Source organism: Erythranthe guttata, chromosome 13 (genome assembly GCF_056151865.1).
Source record: "Erythranthe guttata isolate IM_541 chromosome 13, IM_541, whole genome shotgun sequence".
Lineage (NCBI taxonomy): Eukaryota > Viridiplantae > Streptophyta > Magnoliopsida > Lamiales > Phrymaceae > Erythranthe > Erythranthe guttata.
Genome location: NC_142545.1, coordinates 6,969,570 through 6,990,691, shown reverse-complemented (window position 1 = coordinate 6,990,691; position 21,122 = coordinate 6,969,570). Strand labels below are relative to the sequence as shown.

The 21,122-nt window shown below is 39.9% G+C and overlaps 2 protein-coding genes across 2 annotated transcripts; both read left to right on the top strand.

The window, feature by feature from the left end:
- The first annotated feature begins 618 nt into the window (after positions 1-618).
- Positions 619-1,422, top strand: LOC148765784 (uncharacterized). The gene has a single exon (XM_088812354.1). The coding sequence runs from the start codon at positions 619-621 to the stop codon at positions 1,420-1,422; it is 804 nt and encodes a 267-aa protein (XP_088668480.1).
- Positions 1,423-13,619: 12,197 nt separating this feature from the next.
- Positions 13,620-14,465, top strand: LOC148765783 (uncharacterized). Its single transcript, XM_088812353.1, has one exon. It carries the CDS (start codon positions 13,620-13,622, stop codon positions 14,463-14,465), a length of 846 nt encoding a protein of 281 aa, XP_088668479.1.
- Positions 14,466-21,122: the final 6,657 nt, after the last annotated feature.

Here is a 21,122-nt window from a genome sequence, read left to right as displayed (position 1 = left end):
TTTGGTCGATAGAATTTGCAATGAAGTCCATCCATTCATGAGTTAAAACAATAATAGTAATCCATGGATATTTAATTTTTTTTTTAAATTATTGAATACATGGAGATGTAAATGCAAATGAAGAACTACCACATCCATCAAGTCACGTAAACATATTGAAAACTTTAAGCAATGGGGAGCGTCAAGCTATTTACAATATGTTCCAGCAACAATGTTTTAATGTCAAATTCAAACAAGGAGTGACAAGAATGATAGCATCACAATTTTCAGTCTCTATGCGAACAGTTCAACGTATTTGGAAACAATCTGGGTACGGTGGCACGCACGCTAATGTATCTCATAGAAAGACAAGAAATTGCGGTCGTAAGAGAGTTCAAATTAACCTTGAACAAATACGTGAAATCCCTTTACACCGGCGAACAACTCTTCGTTATTTATCCTGCTCTATGAACGTGAAAAAGACAACATTATTTAGACGTCTTAAGTCGGGGCAAATACGACGACACTCAAGTGCTATAAAACCATTTTTTAATGGAGGAAAACAAGAGAGCTATACTACAATTTTGCCTATCGATGCTTGATAGTAATAGCATGCCGCATCATTCGACTTTCATAGGGATGTATAATACAGTTCACATCGACGAAAAGTGGTTTTGGATGACAAAAAAGTCAGAGAATTACTACTTGTTACCGGATGAAGAAGAACCACTACGTACTTGTAAAAGCAAAAACTTCATTGGAAAAGTGATGTTTTTAGCCACTATAGCTCGTCCAAGGTTTGATGCAGAAGGGAATGAGCTATTCTCTAGAAAAATCAGCGTGTTCCTTTTTGTTACACAAGAGCCGGCTAAAAGGACGAGCGTCAATAGAGTTGCAGGTACAATGGAGACAAAACCCATACCCTCGGTGAAAAGAGAAATTATAAGGTCGTTTTTAATTGAAAAGGTCCTACCTTATATTAAAGAAAAATGGCCGATAGAGGATTCTAGGTGTCCAATATTTATTCAACAAGACAATGCGAGAACGCATGTTGATCGCAACGATGATCTATTTTGCCGAGCAGCTGCGCAAGGTGGATTTGATATCCGTTTAATGTCTCAACCTCCGAATTCTCCAGATTTGAATATCCTTGATCTTGGATTTTGTAAGGCTATTCAGTCCTTGCAGCATGAGCCGGTTAAAACCATTGACGAGCTTGTTAGTGCCGTTGAAAGATCATTCCAAGCTTTTGAAGTGACAAAGTCAGATCGTATATTTTTAACCCTACAAGCATGTATGGTAGAAATTATGCGAGCCAAAGGTTCTATGAAGTATAAGATCCTGAACATTAAGAAAGCCATGTTGGAAAGGGTCGGACAACTTCCTACTCAGTTAAAATGTGATTCTGAATTAGTACAAGAAGTGCTTGATTATTTAAGTTAATTAAGTAAAATGGCAAGAATCTATGTGTGTTTGCACCGAAGAGAGATGCAACAATTATTTTGTTATCACCAAATTTAATTATTTTGGAGTTTTCTTGTGTCATGTTTTTGTGTCTAATGAGCACTAAAATTCTATGAGTTTTTCTTTTGTTACCAACATCAAAATATAATTGACAATATTTAATTTTATCCATAGAATCTGTATATGAGGTATTATATCTCCCAATCGACCAAAAAAAAGGAGAAAAAAATGATTTAAACAAAAATAGTTGAACCATGCAGCTAGAATTTGGCTTTATCCCACTGTAATTTACATTTCTTCAGAATTTTGCTTTATCTGAATAAGTGAGGTAGCTTCAACCATGTCGAAAAATAAAAAATCGAATTAAGATTAATATGAAATATATAATTGTCCAATAAAAGTTGGGAAGATAAATATTTAACATTATCCTAACAATTTGTTGAATTTCTTCATCCTCAAAAGCTTCTTCTCCTTCGGTTGGAAACTTGTTCAAATCAAATCCACAATCCACAACTACATTTAAATCAAAATCACGTACAACTTTTTGATTTGGAATAAGAACCGACAAAGCTTCAAAATTTGATGGCATGGACTGTTGGACTCTTGATTCTCCATCTTCTCCATATTTTTGTTCAAGCTCCGGTGGATTTTCAATTTTTTGTTTCTTCTTCATATTTATGTTCAAAGTCCTTTTATATTTTCTTTTGTTATTTCATTTCATCTTCACATGAGTCACTTCTTATAAGATCAAGAGAAGATGAAGAATTGGAGACACTAAAGGTCACTTTATAATTCTGAATAAGTGTACGCATGGATTTAAAAAAATATGGTATTAACTATGTTGAAATTATTGTTATTTTTATAAATACAATTAATAAGAGAGTAAAAAAGTGAGTTATGAAGAGAGAGTACTGGAGGTGATGAATAAGGGTATCATTGGAAATTAGTAATGAATGTAGTATTGGAATTGTAAAGTGATAGATAATATGAAACATGAAAGAATAACAAAAGTGACTGATGTGTATAATTGAAGTTAGGCCCAAGATGCTCAAATTGGCCCATCTAGAGAAAAAATCCAACTAACACTCTTAATTACATTCAACTTGTCCCACATTGGTTTTAACAAGAAAACCATATCAAACTCAACCTATAAATATGCGTTATCATTCACATAATAAGGTACGCACTATTTAGGCAATTAATTAATATTAATTGTTTATATTGTGATAGTCTTCTGACTTGAGCGTCGGAGGACAATCGTCGGGCCACCCCCGGCGTGTCACCTACTGTTTCCAACTGTTTTGCAGGTTAACAAGTGAAGCCGTCCCTTTGACTACCTCAGATGCGTGGCAAGGACTCTTGGCATTCCTGATATTGGGCTTGGAGATTCCCGGACTTAGAAGACGGGCTTCAAGACCATTGGGCTGACCCAAAATTTTTGAACAGCATCATTTTGGCGCCGTCTGTGGGAATGCAAACTAGATCGCGTGTCACGAACGGAGGTGGTCAAGGCGATGTCATCCAGCCACCTCGAGGTAGCGGCAAAGTCCCAGAGCCTCCTCGAAGTAAAAGAACTACGGGAGCAGATAACAAAGGTGGTCAAGGCTATTCCAACCAACCGCCTCAAGGTAGCGGTAGAGTCCCAGAGCCGCCCCAAAGGAAAAGAACTACGGCAGCACCTAACGAAGGTGGTCAAGGCGATTCCAACCAACGATCTCAAGGTAGCGGTGGATTCCCAGAGCCGCCTCGAAGGAAAAGGATGACAGGAGCGGCCCACCCAACGAAGTATTCAGAGCCGGTCGTTCAGATGTCGGCGGAGGAGTTGCAAGACATGATGGATGAAACGGCAGCCAATGCAGCAGCTTGGGCAGCGACAGAGGCGGTGGCGCAGTACGTTACTACTCGAGGTGGAGTCGACTTCCAAGAGCCAATTCCAATGGAAAACAATCTTTCGAATTCCATCCATATCCAATCCACCCCGCCGATTGTGGAACTTTACGACTCAGAGGAGAAAGTGACACTCAGTAACCGGAGCTTCTCCTCCGAACGAGCCCCTCGAGGATACGTTCACCGCCAATCGACTCAGCCCGAACCATCCTCGGACCGCCCTGTTAGAGTAGGTGACCAACAAGCCAACATGTGGGTGTGGTCTTTCGTATTTATTATTGTAATAAACAAACATTTATTCGTATTAATGATAAAACAACTTGGCTTTCTATATCTTTGTCCCTTTGTCACAAGCATAGATATAGTCCTTACAGTTATTACAAGTACGAGTAAATGATCGTTAGGATCGTGAGATATTTACTTTAGTATTATAACTGTTAAACATGTTCCTAGTCGAAGGGTTACGCCACCAATGAGGATATCGACCTTTCCCATTAAGAGACTAGCACTTAGTGTATGTGTAATGCATCTCATCAGTAAACGGTATTGTGATATCGGCATGCATAATTGGGTGCTCGTAAGTTGACGAGTTCACTGAACTCCCTCACCCTAGAAATATCTAAGTGGTTCTCAATAATCGAGTAGAGATATCTATGGTATAGTTGTACACCATTAGTCCTTATGACCTACACATCACCGTGACTTCACTAGAGGACCAGCTGCATCGTGACCTGTCCCTGAGTTCCACCGAGGACCATCCCAAGGGCCAGTGTTCGTGCAGTCCGAAATCTAGTGGGAGGTTTGTGCATTGTAGTCGGGGATTCGATCGCTAGAATAGGCTTGGATGTCCTGTGTGTTCTGAAAGTTTGTAATCATTCTAAGTCTCTGGCCAGAGTTGACTAAGTGATGATTAGAGAATTCGATTCTCTAAGTCATGCACGTAACGATTACAACACTTAGAACGATCGCACCGTCATTTAACATATAAAGAGGTCTCGACAAACCAATGCCTCTAGTTCAATCGGGACATATGTATTGAAGGGACCGTACTGTACGTTAACTATATCAGAAGGTTCTTGCAGGCACTTCATTTGTATCTAGGGAATCATGACGCCTAGTTGCTAGACGCCAATCTTGATTCGTTGGGTGATTAAGGTGAAACGAGCTTCATCTTAATCGTAACTCTAAGGGACGAGTTTTGACCACAAAGGGTTGTGGGCCCACGGCTAGCTTACACCTGAACCATCGAGGGTCACACTGCTCGTGCACATGAGATCTTTGAATAAACGGTCAGAGATAAAATGGTTTATCTTTGCATTATTGGAAGTCAATATGATTGGGTCAAACATTCGTAATTTGGAATTATGAATGAGAATAAGAAAAGGAAAAGAATAGGCAAACATATTAGTGAACTTTCTAAATCGGGAAGTTTCCAAATTTAGAAAGTGCACTGAATTAGGGTTTCCACTTTTGGAAAGTTGGAAATCGAAAGATGGCACTCGTAATGACGAGGACATTATAATGATTCCGAAAATGTAATCGTTACAATTTTCCAATCATTGAAATGAGAGAGACGAGCAAGTAAAAGAACTAACGAACTTAAGCTGTTGGGCCCGGTCCAACTTAAGCCCGTTAGGGTTTTATGCAAGACACTATAAATACATGATTTATAGGTCTTGCACAAAAAACACAAGACCTAACCCTAACCCTAGCCGTCCCTCTCTCTCTCGGCTACTCTCTCCCGCGGCCACCACTGCCGTCGCCGCCGCCGTCTTGCCGGAATCGGCCATCCATTGGCCGATCCCCTTCGGTATTCATTTCCTTCTTTCTTTTCTTCCGTTATTTCTAACTATTACGTGTCTAGTGCCACGTGTTTAGTAGATCGAAGTATACGAGGTGAAATCCGAGAGGAGGAAGATCGAATATCGAAGAATCGAGGAGCAGCGCACGAGCCGAAGCCGTACGCATCCCCACGCGCCGCCCGAAGACCGCGCGTGAGTCACACGCGCCGCCGTGGCCCGTCTCGCCGCTGCACCGCTGCTGCCCCGGATTGTACGGATTGGTTTCCGTAGCAATCCCGCTTTGCTTGGTGCGTCTACCTCACGCTTCAAGAGGTAAACCCACGAATCAATTGTCGATGAATTCGATTATGTTTAAATCTAATATGTATGTTCGTTCTTGTATGATTTTATGTGATTACATGAAATTGATTTATATGTTCGAGCATGTTATTTGATTTAAACGTGAGCATGTTAATTGATTTAAATTTGTTTAAATAATTAAGCATGTATGTTGTTTTTAATTTCGCTGGAAGCGCAAAGGTACGCAATTAATTGCTTTTCAATTATCGGGCATGTGTTTATGTGTTTTAAAGTCGTTTAAATCGCATAAAATTTTTGTTTCCCGCTGCGTACACGTGCCCAACAGTGGTATCAGAGCTCGTTGCGCAATTAATTGCGTTCATTTTAATATGCTATGATTTTATGCATGTTCGATTTATTAAAGTAGCGATTGTTGTATTATGTAATTGGGAGTTTTCTTAAGTTTAAAATATTTTTGAAATATTGTTTAGAATTTTTCCAGCTTTAAAATTGTTTAAAATTGGAAAAACGGATCTGAAATTATCTTTAAAACGTCGGTTTTTTAATATGTTTGGATCGAACCGGTCGGTTCGATGGTTATGCACGATCTAATTGACCGAATCCACGTGGATTCGGGTCGGTCAGACCGGTTCTCGGTCCGACTGACCCGGCCCACTGATTTGGGTCAACTGAACCGGGCAGAACCGGACCGCTTCGGTCCGAACTTGTTGGGCCGAACCGGTTCACTAAAAAAAAAAAAAAATATATATATATTATTTCAGATTTCAAAAATTAAACTTAAAACAAATTGATTTTAATTTTTGGAAAATTATTTTCAATTAATCCCAATTAGATAATCGAGTCAACAATCCTCTATTTTAGTAAATATATGTTAGATTAATTAATTAATTTAAATTGTTAAATTGATTTCAATTAATAGAACACAAATATAATATTGATTATAGTTCAACTTAATTAGTAGTACCTCAACATTATTTGAATGATTTATGCTAGTTGAGGTTCTATAATTATTTTGAAAAACTCGATAATTAATTATTGTAATTAATTATGTAGTTAGGTCGTATGTTCCTCTTAGGACAATATGCGTTTCCATATACCTTTAGAGAACATAGATGTAGGAATCACATAGACCAATCCGAACCTTCTGATGAGATAAAACTTTTAATAAAATCCCTCATTCTTAATCTAATTAATAATTATTTCAAGCTGTAAAGAAAAACTCAATCTGTTGAATTTTTTCTTTCCTTCTGCCAACGGTTGGATTATGTGTAGCCCTTTACTGTAGTGCTGTAAGCCGTGTTAGCGGGGAGTGCTATGGTAGAGTAAGCTGTAATTCAATTGACATAGCGATGAAGGTAGCCATAGAAAAGGGTTATGTTGGATTAACGTGGTTGGCTAGATTAACAAGGGACTGCATTAGTTTGGCATAATCAAGTTCTATGAGCATCTTTGATTGGTAGGTTAGACTTGACACACGATGATTTCGATATTCGCGAGATTAACTTAGGTCATTATCAAGTGTGAGGAAAATTAATTTAGGGTCATATTGTGGATATGATTTATTGTGATCTATCTTTGGGCAACTATAATCGGGCTAGATTAACTACGGGTTATATTTGTCTATTGGACCTAAAGCCCATTAAGAAAAATCAGTTTTCTCGTTTGTCTACTAGAGGGAAGTGGAACTCGATAAAATTAGTGGGAGAACAATTAAATAACATAAGTCCAAACATTTAATTGTAACAATCATTTAACGCGAATCTCTAATAATCCTCTTCTCTATACCTCTCAGATAATCATGTCTAAGAATCCCATAATGTCAATCCTCGACAATAAACTCAATGGCCGTAATTACCTAGATTGGTTGCGTAGTCTTAAGCTTGTGCTAACCGTTGAGGGGCGTCTCTATATTTTGAACGAGAGACGTCCCGCCACTATACCTGCCACAGCGACTGATGCTGAAAAGGAAACTTATGAAGCATGGAAGAAAGATGACACACATGCTAGGTGCTATATGATAGCCGCCATGGAGCCCGCGCTTGCGAGGAAATATGAGTCTCACATGCATGCTTTCGATATAAAGGCTCATCTCGATTGCATGTATAGTGAGAATATTAGGGCATCGAGGTACGCTGCTACAAAGGAGTTGATCACGGCGAGACTGCGCGAAGGGACTTCGGTCCACGAGCACTGTCTCAAAATGATCACTCTCCTTGAAAAGCTACTGAATCTCGATGTCACCCTCCTGGCCGAGCTCTCGTTGGATTTGATCCTGTTTTCTCTTCCTAGTTCCTATGAATCGTTCATAGTGAACTTCAACATGAACAAACTAGATCCTCCCTTGGATGAGTTAATGAACATGTTGGTCAGTTTCGAGTCCACCATTAAGAAAGAGAAGTCTGTTCTCATTGCTGCTACTTCTGGAAAGAAGAGTTCTTCCCAAAAGAAGAGAAAGGAAAGAGTTCCCTTCCCAAACAGCAAGTTCGAAGTGGGTGAAGGTAGTGGGGGCCCCAAAGAAAAGGTCATCAAGCAAGTTGATGATGCTTGCCATCACTGTGGAAAGAAAGGACATTGGCGCCGCAACTGCAAGGCTTACCTAAAGCAGAAAAGTTCTGAAAAGGGTACGTATTTCATTGACGTAAATTTGTCTGTCAACTCTTCTTCTTGGGTATTGGATACGGGCTGTGGCTCACATTTGTGCAATGATTTGCAGCTAATGACAAAAAGTCGAAAGCTTAGAGCGGGTGAGACCTACCTAAGGATGGGGAATGGAGCAAGAGTTGTTGCTGAAGCCATTGGCACGATTTACTTAAATTTTTTGGATTCTAGTTTTCCTATTGTTTTGAACGATTGTTTATTTGTTCCGTCCCTCATAAGAAACCTTATTTCTATTCCTGTATTAGATATTGAAGGTTTTACTTTTGTTTTTGGAAATTCGATTTGCATTATACAAAAGAATGAGAATTTGCTTTGCAAAGGACGATTATTAAACAACTTGTATGAACTAAATCCAAATGAAATACCTATTAATGTTATATCAGCAAAACGTAAGGAGATAGATCAAAACCCCGCACAACTTTGGCACGCTAGATTAGGTCATGTCTCTTTAAGAAGGATGAACGATTTTGTTAGTGAAGGATTGTTCTCTTTGGAGGACGTGAAATCACTACAAACTTGTGAATCTTGCCTTAAAGGGAAAATGACCAAGTCACACTACAAAGGGAAAATGGAACGAGCCGAGGGTCTTTTGGATTTGATCCATACAGACGTATGTGGTCCACTAAGTGTTAGTGCGAAGGGTGGATACAACTACTTCGCTACCTTTACCGACGATTATTCTAGGTACGGGTATGTGTACTTGATGAAGTACAAGTCCGAAACATTTGAAAGGTTCAAAGATTTTAGACACGAAGTAGAGAAGCAACTCGGACGAAGTATTAAGAAGCTGCGATCCGATCGTGGTGGAGAGTACTTGAGCATCGAGTTCATTGACTATCTAAAAGATAATGGAATACAATCTCAATGGACTCCACCTGGAACTCCTCAACTTAATGGAGTCTCCGAACGTCGGAATCGAACTTTATTGGATATGGTTCGATCAATGATGGGGTTCACGAACTTACCGGCATACTTGTGGGGTCATGCACTTCGTACTGCCGCGTATTTGCTGAATAGAGTTAACACCAAAGCAGTTAAATCCACACCTTATGAACTTTGGCATTCCCGGAAACCCAACTTCAAACATATTAGGATATAGGGTTGTCCCGCTTATGTGAAGCGATTAGAGGGAGATAAGTTGGATAGTAAATCCGACTTGTGCTATTTTGTGGGGTATCCCGGAGACTCGATGGGATACGAGTTCTATTATGTCAAGGAAGCAAAGACGTTTGTTTCGAGAAATGCCACCTTTTTTGGAAAGGGAGTTTCTATCCGATAGAAAAGGCAGCATGATAGAACTTGAAGTAGTTCAAGAACCACAAAGTGAAGTTCAAGCGCAAGAACAAGTAATCGAACCAATACAACAATCCACTAATATACCTCATGAACCTACGGTACGTAGATCCGAAAGAGTTCGGAAAATGCCGGATAGGTTATTCCTCCTCGAGAATGATGAAGATCATGTTGATCTTAGACAAGATCCAAGAACATATAATGAGGCCGTATCGGATGCGGACATGGGACATTGGCTAACTGCCATGAAATCTGAGATGGACTCCATGTACTCCAGAAGGTGTGGACCTTGGTAGATCCACCCAAAGTAATTGTTCCTATAGGCTGCAAGTGGATCTATAAGAAGAAAATTAGAGTGGATGGAAAGGTGTCAACCTATAAAGCTAGATTGGTAGCGAAAGGATACACTCAAAGGCAAGGTGTTGACTAGGAGGAAACCTTTTCGCCAGTCCCGATGCTGAAGTCCATTAGGATTTTGCTGGCCATAGCTGCGTGGTACGACTACGAGATATGGCAAATGGATGTGAAGACCGCCTTCCTTAATGGAGATATTGAGGAAGAAATTTACATGGCGCAGCCGGAAGGTTTCATATCTTCTGGAAGTGAGCAAAAGGTTTGCAAGCTCCAGCGATCCATTTATGGATTGAAACAAGCATCCCGTAGTTGGAACATTAGGTTCGACTCAACTATCAAAGAGTTTGATTTTGAGAAGAATCCGGAGGAACCTTGTGTATACAAGAAGGTTAGTGGGCGGGCAGTGATATTCTTAGTGCTTTACGTTGATGACATTCTACTCATTGGGAATGACGTAGGAATGCTGCAACAAACGAAAGCATGGTTGTCCGCACGTTTCTCAATGAAGGATTTGGGATAAGCATCTTATGTATTAGGAATACGAATCTATAGAGATAGAGCAAGAAAGATGCTTGGCTTATCGCAAAGCCTGTACATAGACACCGTTATGAAACGGTTTAGCATGGAAGAATCGAAGAAAGGATTCCTGCCAATGTCCCATGGGGTTCGTCTCTCGAAATCTATGTGTCCGCAAACACCTAGTGAAATTGAGGAGATGAAAAGGACGCCTTATGCTTCTGCCATAGGAAGCATAATGTATGGCATACTATGTACGAGACCCGATATTGCGTATGCTGTGAGTGTCACAAGCAGATATCAGTCTAACCCCGGCCCGGCTCACTAGAAGGCCGTGAAAGATATCCTCAAGTACTTGCGAAGGACTAAGGATATATTTTTGGTCTATGGGGGTGCCGAGTTGAAATTAGAGGGCTTTACCGACTCTAGTTTTCAATCGGTTGTGGACGACTCAAAGTCGAACTCTGGATTCATATTCACGCTTAATGGTGGTGCCGTGTGTTGGAAGAGTTCCAAGCAAAGCACGACGGCCGATTCCACTACCGAAGCGGAATACATTGCAGCGTCCGAAGCTGCAAAAGAAGGGACTTGGATAAGGAAGTTCATCCAAGAGTTGGGTGTCATTCCTAATGCTAGTGATCCAGTACCGTTGTACTGTGATAACACCGGAGCCGTGGCGCAAGCTAAGGAGCTGCGATCTCATCAGAAGTCGAAGCATATTCTGAGGAAGTATCATGTGATCCGAGAGATCATTGATAGAGGTGAAGTTAAAGTAGAACGTGTCACCTCGGAAGAGAACGTTGCAAACCCCTTCACGAAGCCTTTACCGAGATCGGTCCATGAGAAACATCGAGAGACGATGGGACTGCGATTCATGGGTAGTTGGCTTTAGGTCAAGTGGGAGATTGTTAGAGTAGGTGACCAACAAGCCAACATGTGGCTGTGGTCTTTCGTATTTATTATTGTAATAAACAAACCTTTATTCGTATTAATGATAAAACAACTTGGCATTCTATATCTTTGTCCCTTTGTCACAAGCATAGATATAGTCCATACAGTTATTACAAGTACGAGTAAATGATCGTTAGGATCGTGAGATATTTACTTTAGTATTATAACTGTTAAACATGTTCCTAGTCGAAGGGTTACGCCACCAATGAGGATATCGGCCTTTCCCATTAAGAGACTAGCACTTAGTGTATGTTCACTGCATCTCATCAGTAAACGGTATTGTGATATCGGCATGCATAATTGGGTGCTCGTAAGTTGACGAGTTCACTGAACTCCCTCACCCTAGAAATCTCTAAGTGGTTCTCAATAATCGAGTAGAGATATATATGGTATAGTTGTACACCATTAGTCCTTATGACCTAGACATCACCGTGACTTCACTAGAGGACCAGTTGTATCGTGACCTGTCCCTGAGTTCCACCGAGGACCATCCCAAGGGCCAGTGTTCGTGCAGTCCGAAATCTAGTGGGAGGTATGTGCATTGTAGTCGGGGATTCAATCACTAGAATAGTCTTGGATGTCCTGTGTGTTATGAAAGTTTGTAATCATTCTAAGTCTCTGGCCAGAGCTGACTAAGTGATGATTAGAGAATTCGATTCTCTAAGTCATGCACGTAACGATTACAACACTTAGAACGATCACACCGTCATTGAACATATAAAGAGGTCTCGACGAACCAATGCCTCTAGTTCAATCGGGACATATGTTTCGAAGGGACCGTACTGTACGTTAACTATATCTGAAGGTTCTTGCAGGCACTTCATTTGTATCTAGGGAATCATGACGCCTATCTTGATTCGTTGGGTGATTAAGGTGAAACGAGCTTCATCTTAATCGTAACTCTAAGGGACGAGTTTTGACCACAAAGGGTTGTGGGCCCACGGCTAGCTTACACCTGAACCATCGAGGGTCACACTGCTCGTGCACATGAGATCTTTGAATAAACGGTCATAGATAAAATGGTTTATCTTTGCATTATTGGAAGTCAATATGATTGGGTCCAACATTCGTAATTTGGAATTATGAATGAGAATAAGAAAAGGAAAAGAATAGGCAAACATATTAGTGAACTTTCTAAATCGGGAAGTTTCCAAATTTAGAAAGTGCACTGAATTAGGGTTTCCACTTTTGGAAAGTTGGAAATCGAGAGATGGCACTCGTAATGACGAGGACATTATAATGATTCCGAAAATGTAATCTTTACAATTTTCCGATCATTGAAATGAGAGAGACGAGCAAGTAAAAGAACTAACGAACTTAAGCTGTTGGGCCCGGTCCAACTTAAGCCCGTCAGGGTTTTATGCAAGACACTATAAATACATGATTTATAGGTCTTGCACAAAAAACACAAGACCTAACCCTAACCCTAGCCGTCCCTCTCTCTCTCGGCTACTCTCTCCCGCGGCCACCACCGCCGTCTCCGCCGCCGTCTTGTCGGAATCGGCCATCCGTTGGCCGATCCCCTTCGGTATTCATTTCCTTCTTTCTTTTCTTCCGTTATTTCTAACTATTACGTGTCTAGTGCCACTTGTTTATTAGATCGAAGTATACGAGATGGAATCCGAGAGGAGGAAGATCGAAGATTGAAGAATCGAAGAGCAGCGCACGAGCCGAAGCCGCACGCATCCCCATGCGCCGCCCGAAGACCGCGCGTGAGTCACACGCGCCACCGTGGCCCGTCTCGCTGCTGCTGCCCCGCATTGTACGGATTGGTTTCCGTAGCAATCCCGCTTTGCTTGGTGCGTCTACCTCACGCTTCAAGAGGTAAACCCTCGAATCAATTGTCGATGAATTCGATTATGTTTAAATCTAATATGTATGTTCGTTCTTGTATGATTTTATGTGATTACATGAAATTGATTTATATGTTCGAGCATGTTATTTGATTTAAACGCGAGCATGTTAATTTATTTAAATTTGTTTAAATAATTAAGCATGTATGTCGTTTTTAATTTCGCTGGAAGCGCAAAGGTACGCAATTAATTGTTTCAATATTGGGCATGTGTTTATGTGTTTTAAAGTTGTTTAAATCGCATAAAATTTTTGTTTTCCGCTGCGTACACGTGCCTGATTCCCACACGCCCCCCTCGAAAGGAAGCACATCCTAGATCAACACGCCTTCTGAGGCAAAGGGCTCCTTCAAGGGAGAGAGCAGCACATAAACGTTCCTTTCGCCGTGGAAACTCCCTTCGAAACGAACATGGAAATAGATATTCCCGACCTGAAGAGACGAGAAGGCGTCATGAGAGCTTCGATGACCGTAACTCAAGGAGCCCACGACGAGAAGCTTCGAGGCCAATGGTCGCTCGCTTTGAAGCATTCACCACCCGAATTAGCCCATTTATTCTGACTATTATGGAAGAAGTATTTTCTCTCGGATTTAGGACCCCCAATCTCCCCCAATTCGATGGAACCGGGGATCCCCAAGATCACTTAAATAATTTTTACGCCAAGATTGACCTCTACGGCCTTAGTAACGCAGCTTACTGCAAGATTTTTCAGACAACGCTAACTGATCAGGCACAAATTTGGTTCAACGGATTGCCCGGAAGGTCCATAGACAATCTAGAACAACTAGCGGCGCGTTTCCTTAACCAACACTCTATAAATAAAAAATACGCTAAAACTGGATCGTATCTCTTCAAGGTCATACAGGGAGACGGAGAGTCGCTAAGAGATTACTTGCAACGATTTGTCAAAGCATTACATGAAGTGCCCCACCTTAATCACGAAATGTTAGCCGGCATACTGCAACACAATTTGAAGCATGTCCGTTTTCAAGAATCCATCGCAGGCCGACCCCCTACAACCTTAGAGGAGCTCCTGAACCGCGCTGAGAAGTACGTTCGGATTGAGAAGAATGCAGAGATGAGAGTACTCGTTAATCCAAAGCGCGACGAGGAAAGCCACAACTATATTAGAGAAGAAGAGAGGCGACCCGCCAAAAATCGCACCATCGAGAAGTTCTTACCTCTCAAGGATAAGCTTGTTGACATGATGATCATCGCTGAACAGAAGGGTATTCTACAACCACCGAGAAGGATGAAAGAGAATCCGAAACGACAAAATTCGGATGACTACTGCGAATACCACAGAGATCAGGGTCACACTACTGAAGAGTGCTTTCAGCTTAAGCGAGCACTCGGAAGACTTATCCGAAACGGGCACTTGAGAGAATTCCTAGAACAATTGCAATCCTGAAGAAATACTTTACTTAGTACCTATTATCGCCCCACGCGGGCCCCGTGTAATTTATTTTCACCAATAAGTCGGTGGCACACCGCCCCGCACAATATTCTCAATTATGTAATAAGTTGGGGTCATACCGCCAGCCGCATGATTCTTAATAAACTATTTTAGTCGGTGGAATACCACCGCCGCGATTTCTACATTAACCATATGTCTTCTCCACGCGTTTAACAAAAAATCAATAGACTAAAAAAATAGCTAAAGGGCAAGATATCAAGGATCACAAAGGGTCTGGCCAACTCGAACCTTGGTTTCTCGCTCCCCAAAGCTCAAAAAAAAAAAAAAAAAATAGAGAAACTAAAGCTCAATGGAGTTCGACACGCCATAAAAAGTTCAAATAGAAAACTTGGGCTAAGGGTTGACTTCGTGCATAAAAAGCTTGAGGGTCTGATCAACCACCAAGTACAAAAATATGGACTTCCCACTAGGGGATAAAGCCAACATATACCGTCTTACCTAAAAAGATAAAGTAAAGCTCATTCTTTACGAGAGCCGAACCTCTCAATAGGCAATATAGCCAAGGGATACCGTCTCACCGGAAAAGATGAAGGATAACTAATTCTTTACAAAAATACGGACTTCCCACCTAGGCGATAAAGCCAACGAATACCTTCTTACCTAAAAAGATAAAGTAAAGCTCATTCTTTACGAGAGCCGAACCTCTCGATAGGCAATATAGCCAAGGGATACCGTCTCACCTGAAAAGATGAAGCATAACTCATTCTTTACGAAATGTGTGCTTCCCACTAGGCAATAAAGCTGAGGGATTTCGCCCCGTTAAAAAGATAATGTAGAGCTCATTCTTTACGAAAGACGGACCCCCACTAGGCGATATAGCCAAGGGATACCGTCTCGCCGGAAAAGTTGAATCATAACTCATTCTTTAGGAAATGCGCGAGTCCCACTAGGCAATAAAGCCAAGGGATATCACCCACTAAGGAACATAAATTAATTTCTAGTTCTTGATGAGAAACGGACTCCCAATTCACAAAGTCTCGAAGCATTTTCTCCAAAACAAATTAGCCATTGGCAATTTTTTCCGAAAAAAAAAGAGATAAATGAATAATAAAATTATATATATATATATATATATATATATATATATATATATATATATATATATATAATATTTTATTATATAATATAATAAAATAATAAACTGGAATAAAGAAATGGAGAGGCATACGGTTAAAAAAAAAAAAAAAAAAAAGGGAAGCAGGAACGCATCAGAACCTCACCTCACGTCTTCTGCCCTTGGTGCCCGTGACATCAGCAACTCTCTTGCTGATGCCACATCCCACTCGGCTGTCACACTCCCAACCTCTCGAGTTGAGCCATCCACCCGAGTTGACCCATCCGGACGAGTCAACTCGCTCTCCAAAGAAGACCCTTGTGCACGGATTTCGAAATCGAGTGACGTCACGATACCTCCCCTCCCCTCAATTTTTGTGCACGGCCCAAGCCCCAGCACACACTTTATGAAATGCTAACTTGCAATTTTTTTCAAAAAAATTGGCTTTCTGTATAAAAACAAAAAACCGAAATTCAAGGAAAGGAAAAAGAGGGCAGTCGGCAGCGCAGAACACTGACGTCACAAGTTGCCTCTTGCCTCGATTTCAAGCCGCATGACATCACGCGGTCCCTTCGTCAAACCACACAGTTGACTGCTTGATGCCGCACTCAAATTACTCTGCCTTCGGTTTGCGAGTTGAGACTTGAGACGCCATCCGAGTCGACTCGCTTGCCAAGGCTGACCCATCCGCACGGAGTCCGAAGCTGCATGAGTCACGGTTTCCTTTCCACCCTCGATTCCCGTGCCGCGGCTGCCCGTCACATGTATAGGAATTTGTGTCTCCACAATCTCTTGCTTATAACTTTCGACTAACAAGTCCAAACTCCAACAAATTTGTCACAACTGACTCCAAAATTTTCACACCACAATTATCAACTTCCTATATTTTGGAAATTCTCATATCTTAAAAAATCTACGAATTCATTAAAACTCCACAGGAACATTGAAGCCCCGTAAGTTTTTCGACAAAACATCTATGTACTCCGAGCCATGAGACCCGAATGTACAATTTCGCCGCATACTCAAGCATCAAGCCGCGCCCCGCAGCAAATCGACGTCCTCGAGGCGCATGCCAATTTCATAAGCTCCCAAACTTTGCTCTCAAACTTGGCGTTTCTAGCCACCAAACATCTATCCTCGAAGTGTGAGCAACCAACAATAACACATCGTCCCTTGATATTCTCATCACCATTCGTTCGAATCTCACCTCGGGAGTTACGCCAACACCACCTCAAAAAAAGAAAAAACAACATATGGAAATTCATCCAACTCGCCCCGAGACTTGGAAATTTCCGCCGCCCAAAACTCTAGCACGCGCCGTCAATTCAGCCTATGCAAGATCTATGTAGTCAACTATTCGACTACTTTGAAACTACAACAAAAAGAAAAAAAATTACGTATTCAAGCGACTATTTCTTAGTTACTCCCAGGCAGGTACACGAGGCAGTGGCCCAACCTGAGAGTGGGGGGCTTAATGATGTGTATAACTGGAGTAAGGCCCAAGATGCTCAAATTGACCCATCTAGAGGAAAAATCCAATTAACACTCTTAATTACATTCAACTTGTCCCACATTGGTTTTTATATAACAAGAAAACCACATCAAACTCAACCTATAAATATATCATTCACATAATAATGTACGTATTATTTAGGCTATTAATTAATATAAATTATTTATATTGTGATCGTCTTCTGACTTGAGCGTCGGAGGAATTGTCGGGCCACCCCCGGCGTGTCACCTAGTGTTTTGAACTGTTTTGCAGGTTAACAAGTGAAGCCGTCCCTTTGACTACCTCAGACGCGTGGCAAGGACTCTTGGCATTCCTGATATTGGGCTTGGAGATTCCCGGACATAGAAGACGGGCTTCAAGACCATTGGGCTGACCCAACATTTTGGAACAGCATCAGTGACATATACTTAGGAACGGAGGGAGTATATATATATATATATATATATATATATATATATATATATATATATATATATCTATATATTGACATTAATGTATGTTAATTCATTATTGAATCACATGAATCTGTATGTTTGATTATGTGTTTATGTGAATCGTTCCTTGAGCATGTTCATTTAATTTCGCGAGCATGCTATGGAGATTTAATTTATGTTATTTAAATTAATTATATATGCGAGCATGTTTGTCGGTGATTGGAAGCGAAAAGGTACGCAATTAATTGTAATTATTTTTCATGTTTTGTCTATATAAATAAAATAAAAAATTGCCTACATGTTTATAAAAAATTGCCTACACGTGCCTGATCCCCAACAGTGGTATCAGAGCTACGTTTGCGGAATTAATTGCCTACATGTTTATTGTTTACAATTGCATGTGAATAGTTTCTTCAATTGATTGAATTGGTGAAATTGGAATTGAGTTGGTTTAATTTTAATTTGATTTTAAAATTGGATTTGACCGATTTTAAAATTGGAATTAGAAAAATGAATTTTGGTTTTAAAATTGGATTTGATCGATTTTAAAATTGGAAATTGGATTTGAATTTTAAATTCCAAAAATTGGTTTTAAACAACTCTCTAGATCGGTCAGACCGGTCAAATCAGATCAATCGGGTCTGACCGATTCAGACAACCGAAATATATAGTTAAAAAAAATTCTTTATCCAGAAATTAAAATTAAATCAAAATTGATTTTTAATTTTTTGAAATTATTTATCAAGTAAATCCCAATCCAAATATTTGATCCATTAATCAATAATGTTCGATAAATGAGTGTTTGATTAATTAAGTAATTTAAACGTTAAATTAATTTCATTAATAGAACACATATATAATGGTGATTATACTTCAACTTAATTACTTGTACCTTAATCTTATTTGATTGATTTATTTTGATTAAGTTCCTTTAATTATTTTGAAACTAATCATCATAATTAATTATTGTAATTAATTATAATTTAGGTCGAATGTTCCTCTTGGGTCAATATGCGTTTCCATATACCTTTAGAGAACATAGTTGTAGGAACCCAATCGACTTGTCCAATAATTCTAATGAGATAACAACAAAACAATAATAAATCCCTCATTCTTAAGAATTATTTCAAGCTATAAAGAGAAAAAAATTTGTTGAATTTTTCTTTCCTTCTACCAACAGTTAAATTATGTGTAGCTTCTTACAATAGTGCAGTAAGCCGTTTTAGAGGGGAAGTGCTATTGTAGGGTCAACTGTAATTTAATTGACATAATAATGAAGGTAACCACAGAAAAGGTTATGCTAGATTAACGTGGTCGGCTATATTAACTAGGGGTTGCATTAGTTTAGTATAATCAGTTCTTTGATTGGTAGGTAAGACTTGACATACGAAGATTTTGAATTCGCGAGATTAACTTAGGTCATTATCATGTGTGAGGTAAATATATATTTAGGGTCATATAACAATATGATTGATGGAGATCTACCTTTGGACAAATGTAATCAGCCTAGATTAACCACGGGTTATATTTGCCTATTAGACCTGAAGGCCATTAAAAGAAAAACAAGTTTTCTCGTTTGTCTACTAGAGGGTAGTGAAATTCGATAAAATTTAGTGGGAGTACAATTAAATGATAAAAGTCCAAACCTTTAATTCTAATCATTAATAATGAATTATCTTTTATGTAAGTCTACTTAAAGCTTTTCACTTTAAATGCTAAGATCCCCTTATCGTCAATTCTCGACACCAATAATGGCAATAATTACCTTGATTGGCTCAATAAACATTCGTTTGGTGCTTTTGCTCCAAGAGCAATTGTGTATACTCAAATATACCCAACCAAACTTCATGATAACTCGACTCAGTAGGAAACCACCACTTATTAGAAGTGGAAGAAGGGTGTCTGTTTTGATGAAGTGTTATACGATAGCACCTAGTCGCCCAGGTTAGCGATGAGTTATGAGAATAACCTTTATGTTGTTAACACAAAGGCTCAACTCGAGATCGTGTGTGGTGAGAGCATTATGACAATAAGGTTTGTGACGGCTAAGGAGTTGATGTCTCTTAGGCTACGCGAAAGGACTATTGTCCATAAGCATGGTCTTAAGATGACTCACTCCCAAAGAAGTTGCATGACCACGATGTCGTTCTCCCACCAGAGTTCTCGGTGAATCTCATGCTTCCATCACTAACTACCTCTTATGAAACGTTCATGATTAATTTCAAAAAGAATATGGTTGAGTCTCTTTTGAAAGAGTTGGTCGAAATATTAAAATATGAGTCTGTTATAAAGGATGAAACGTTTGTTTTGCCGTCGACACCTTCTATATCTTTTTCTAAGAGTAGTTCAAAGTGGAAGAAGAGGGTAAAAGAAAAATAGTTTCTAGTCGAGCAAACAACAGACTAGGGGTGAATCGAGTATTCAGAAGGATAAAGAAAACAAGCATATAAGTGATGCTTTATTCCAATGTGGAAAGATAGACCATTGGGCTCTGTAAACTGCACGGAGTATCTTGATTGGAAACATTCTGAGAAAGATGCATTTTTCGTTTAACCTGAACTCAATATTGAAGATAACCCAACACAACTTTGGCACTTTAGATTACGACATATTTCTTTAAGACGAATGAATGAGTTTGCATGTGAGGGAGTTGTTGATGTTGGATGATGTGAACTCATTGCGGGCTTGTGAATCTTGTTTGAAAAGAAAAATATCCAAATTACCATTTAAAGGACAAATGGAGCATGCTGAAGGTCTCTTGAGTTTGGTCCATGCAGATGTGTGTCGGTTGATGTTTTCTAAATAATGGTTTTAGGGAGCCAACTAAATGCATACATCTAGAGTCAATTAGGAAACACCTAAATTAAACTAAATTATTTCTCTGCATTATTCTCATGAATAAAATGACTGGTTTTAACCCACTAACCACAGTCCTTAACCAAAACAATCTTACGGACCCAAACTACATCGATTGGAAACACAACCTTTTTCGCGTGCTTATTGCCGAAGATTACCTAACTGCGTTGATCGATGAGTGCCCTGAACTACTGGACGGGACAACCCTCCTACGGAGGATTTGACTTGTGCTATTGAAGCTTGGAAAAAGGCACACAAAATGGCTCGGTGTTACATATTGAGTTCTATGTCCAATGTGTTGCAAACACAGAACGAATCATTTGCCACAAGCTACGAGATCATGGAAAACCTCAATAAAATGTTTGGGGATTAGAACCGTGCCGCTCGACAGGTAGCTATGAAAGCACTCATGAACACGCACATGGCTGAGTTAGGGATCATGTCCTTAAGATGATGAGTCTTTTGGGCGATATGACAACCCTTGGAGCCCAAATCGATGGCGAAAACCAAGTCCATATTGTTCTACAGTTGATGCCTCATTCTTTTGGAAATTATTGACTCAATTGTAACATGAACATGATGAGTTATTCTTTGTCAACATTGCTAAAAGAGCTTCAAGCAGCAGAAGGGTTAATCAAGACAAAGACAAGCACTCCGATGGTAGCCGAGAATGCTTTATCTTCAAAGCGTTTTGCTTAGAAGAAGTGGGGTGGATCTAAGAAATCTAACGGTGG

Bases quoted from the DNA above. Each gene is read 5' to 3' on its own strand.
- LOC148765784 (XM_088812354.1), top strand. From the start codon at position 619: ATGTATAATACAGTTCACATCGACGAAAAGTGGTTTTGGATGACAAAA.
- LOC148765783 (XM_088812353.1), top strand. From the start codon at position 13,620: ATGGAAGAAGTATTTTCTCTCGGATTTAGGACCCCCAATCTCCCCCAA.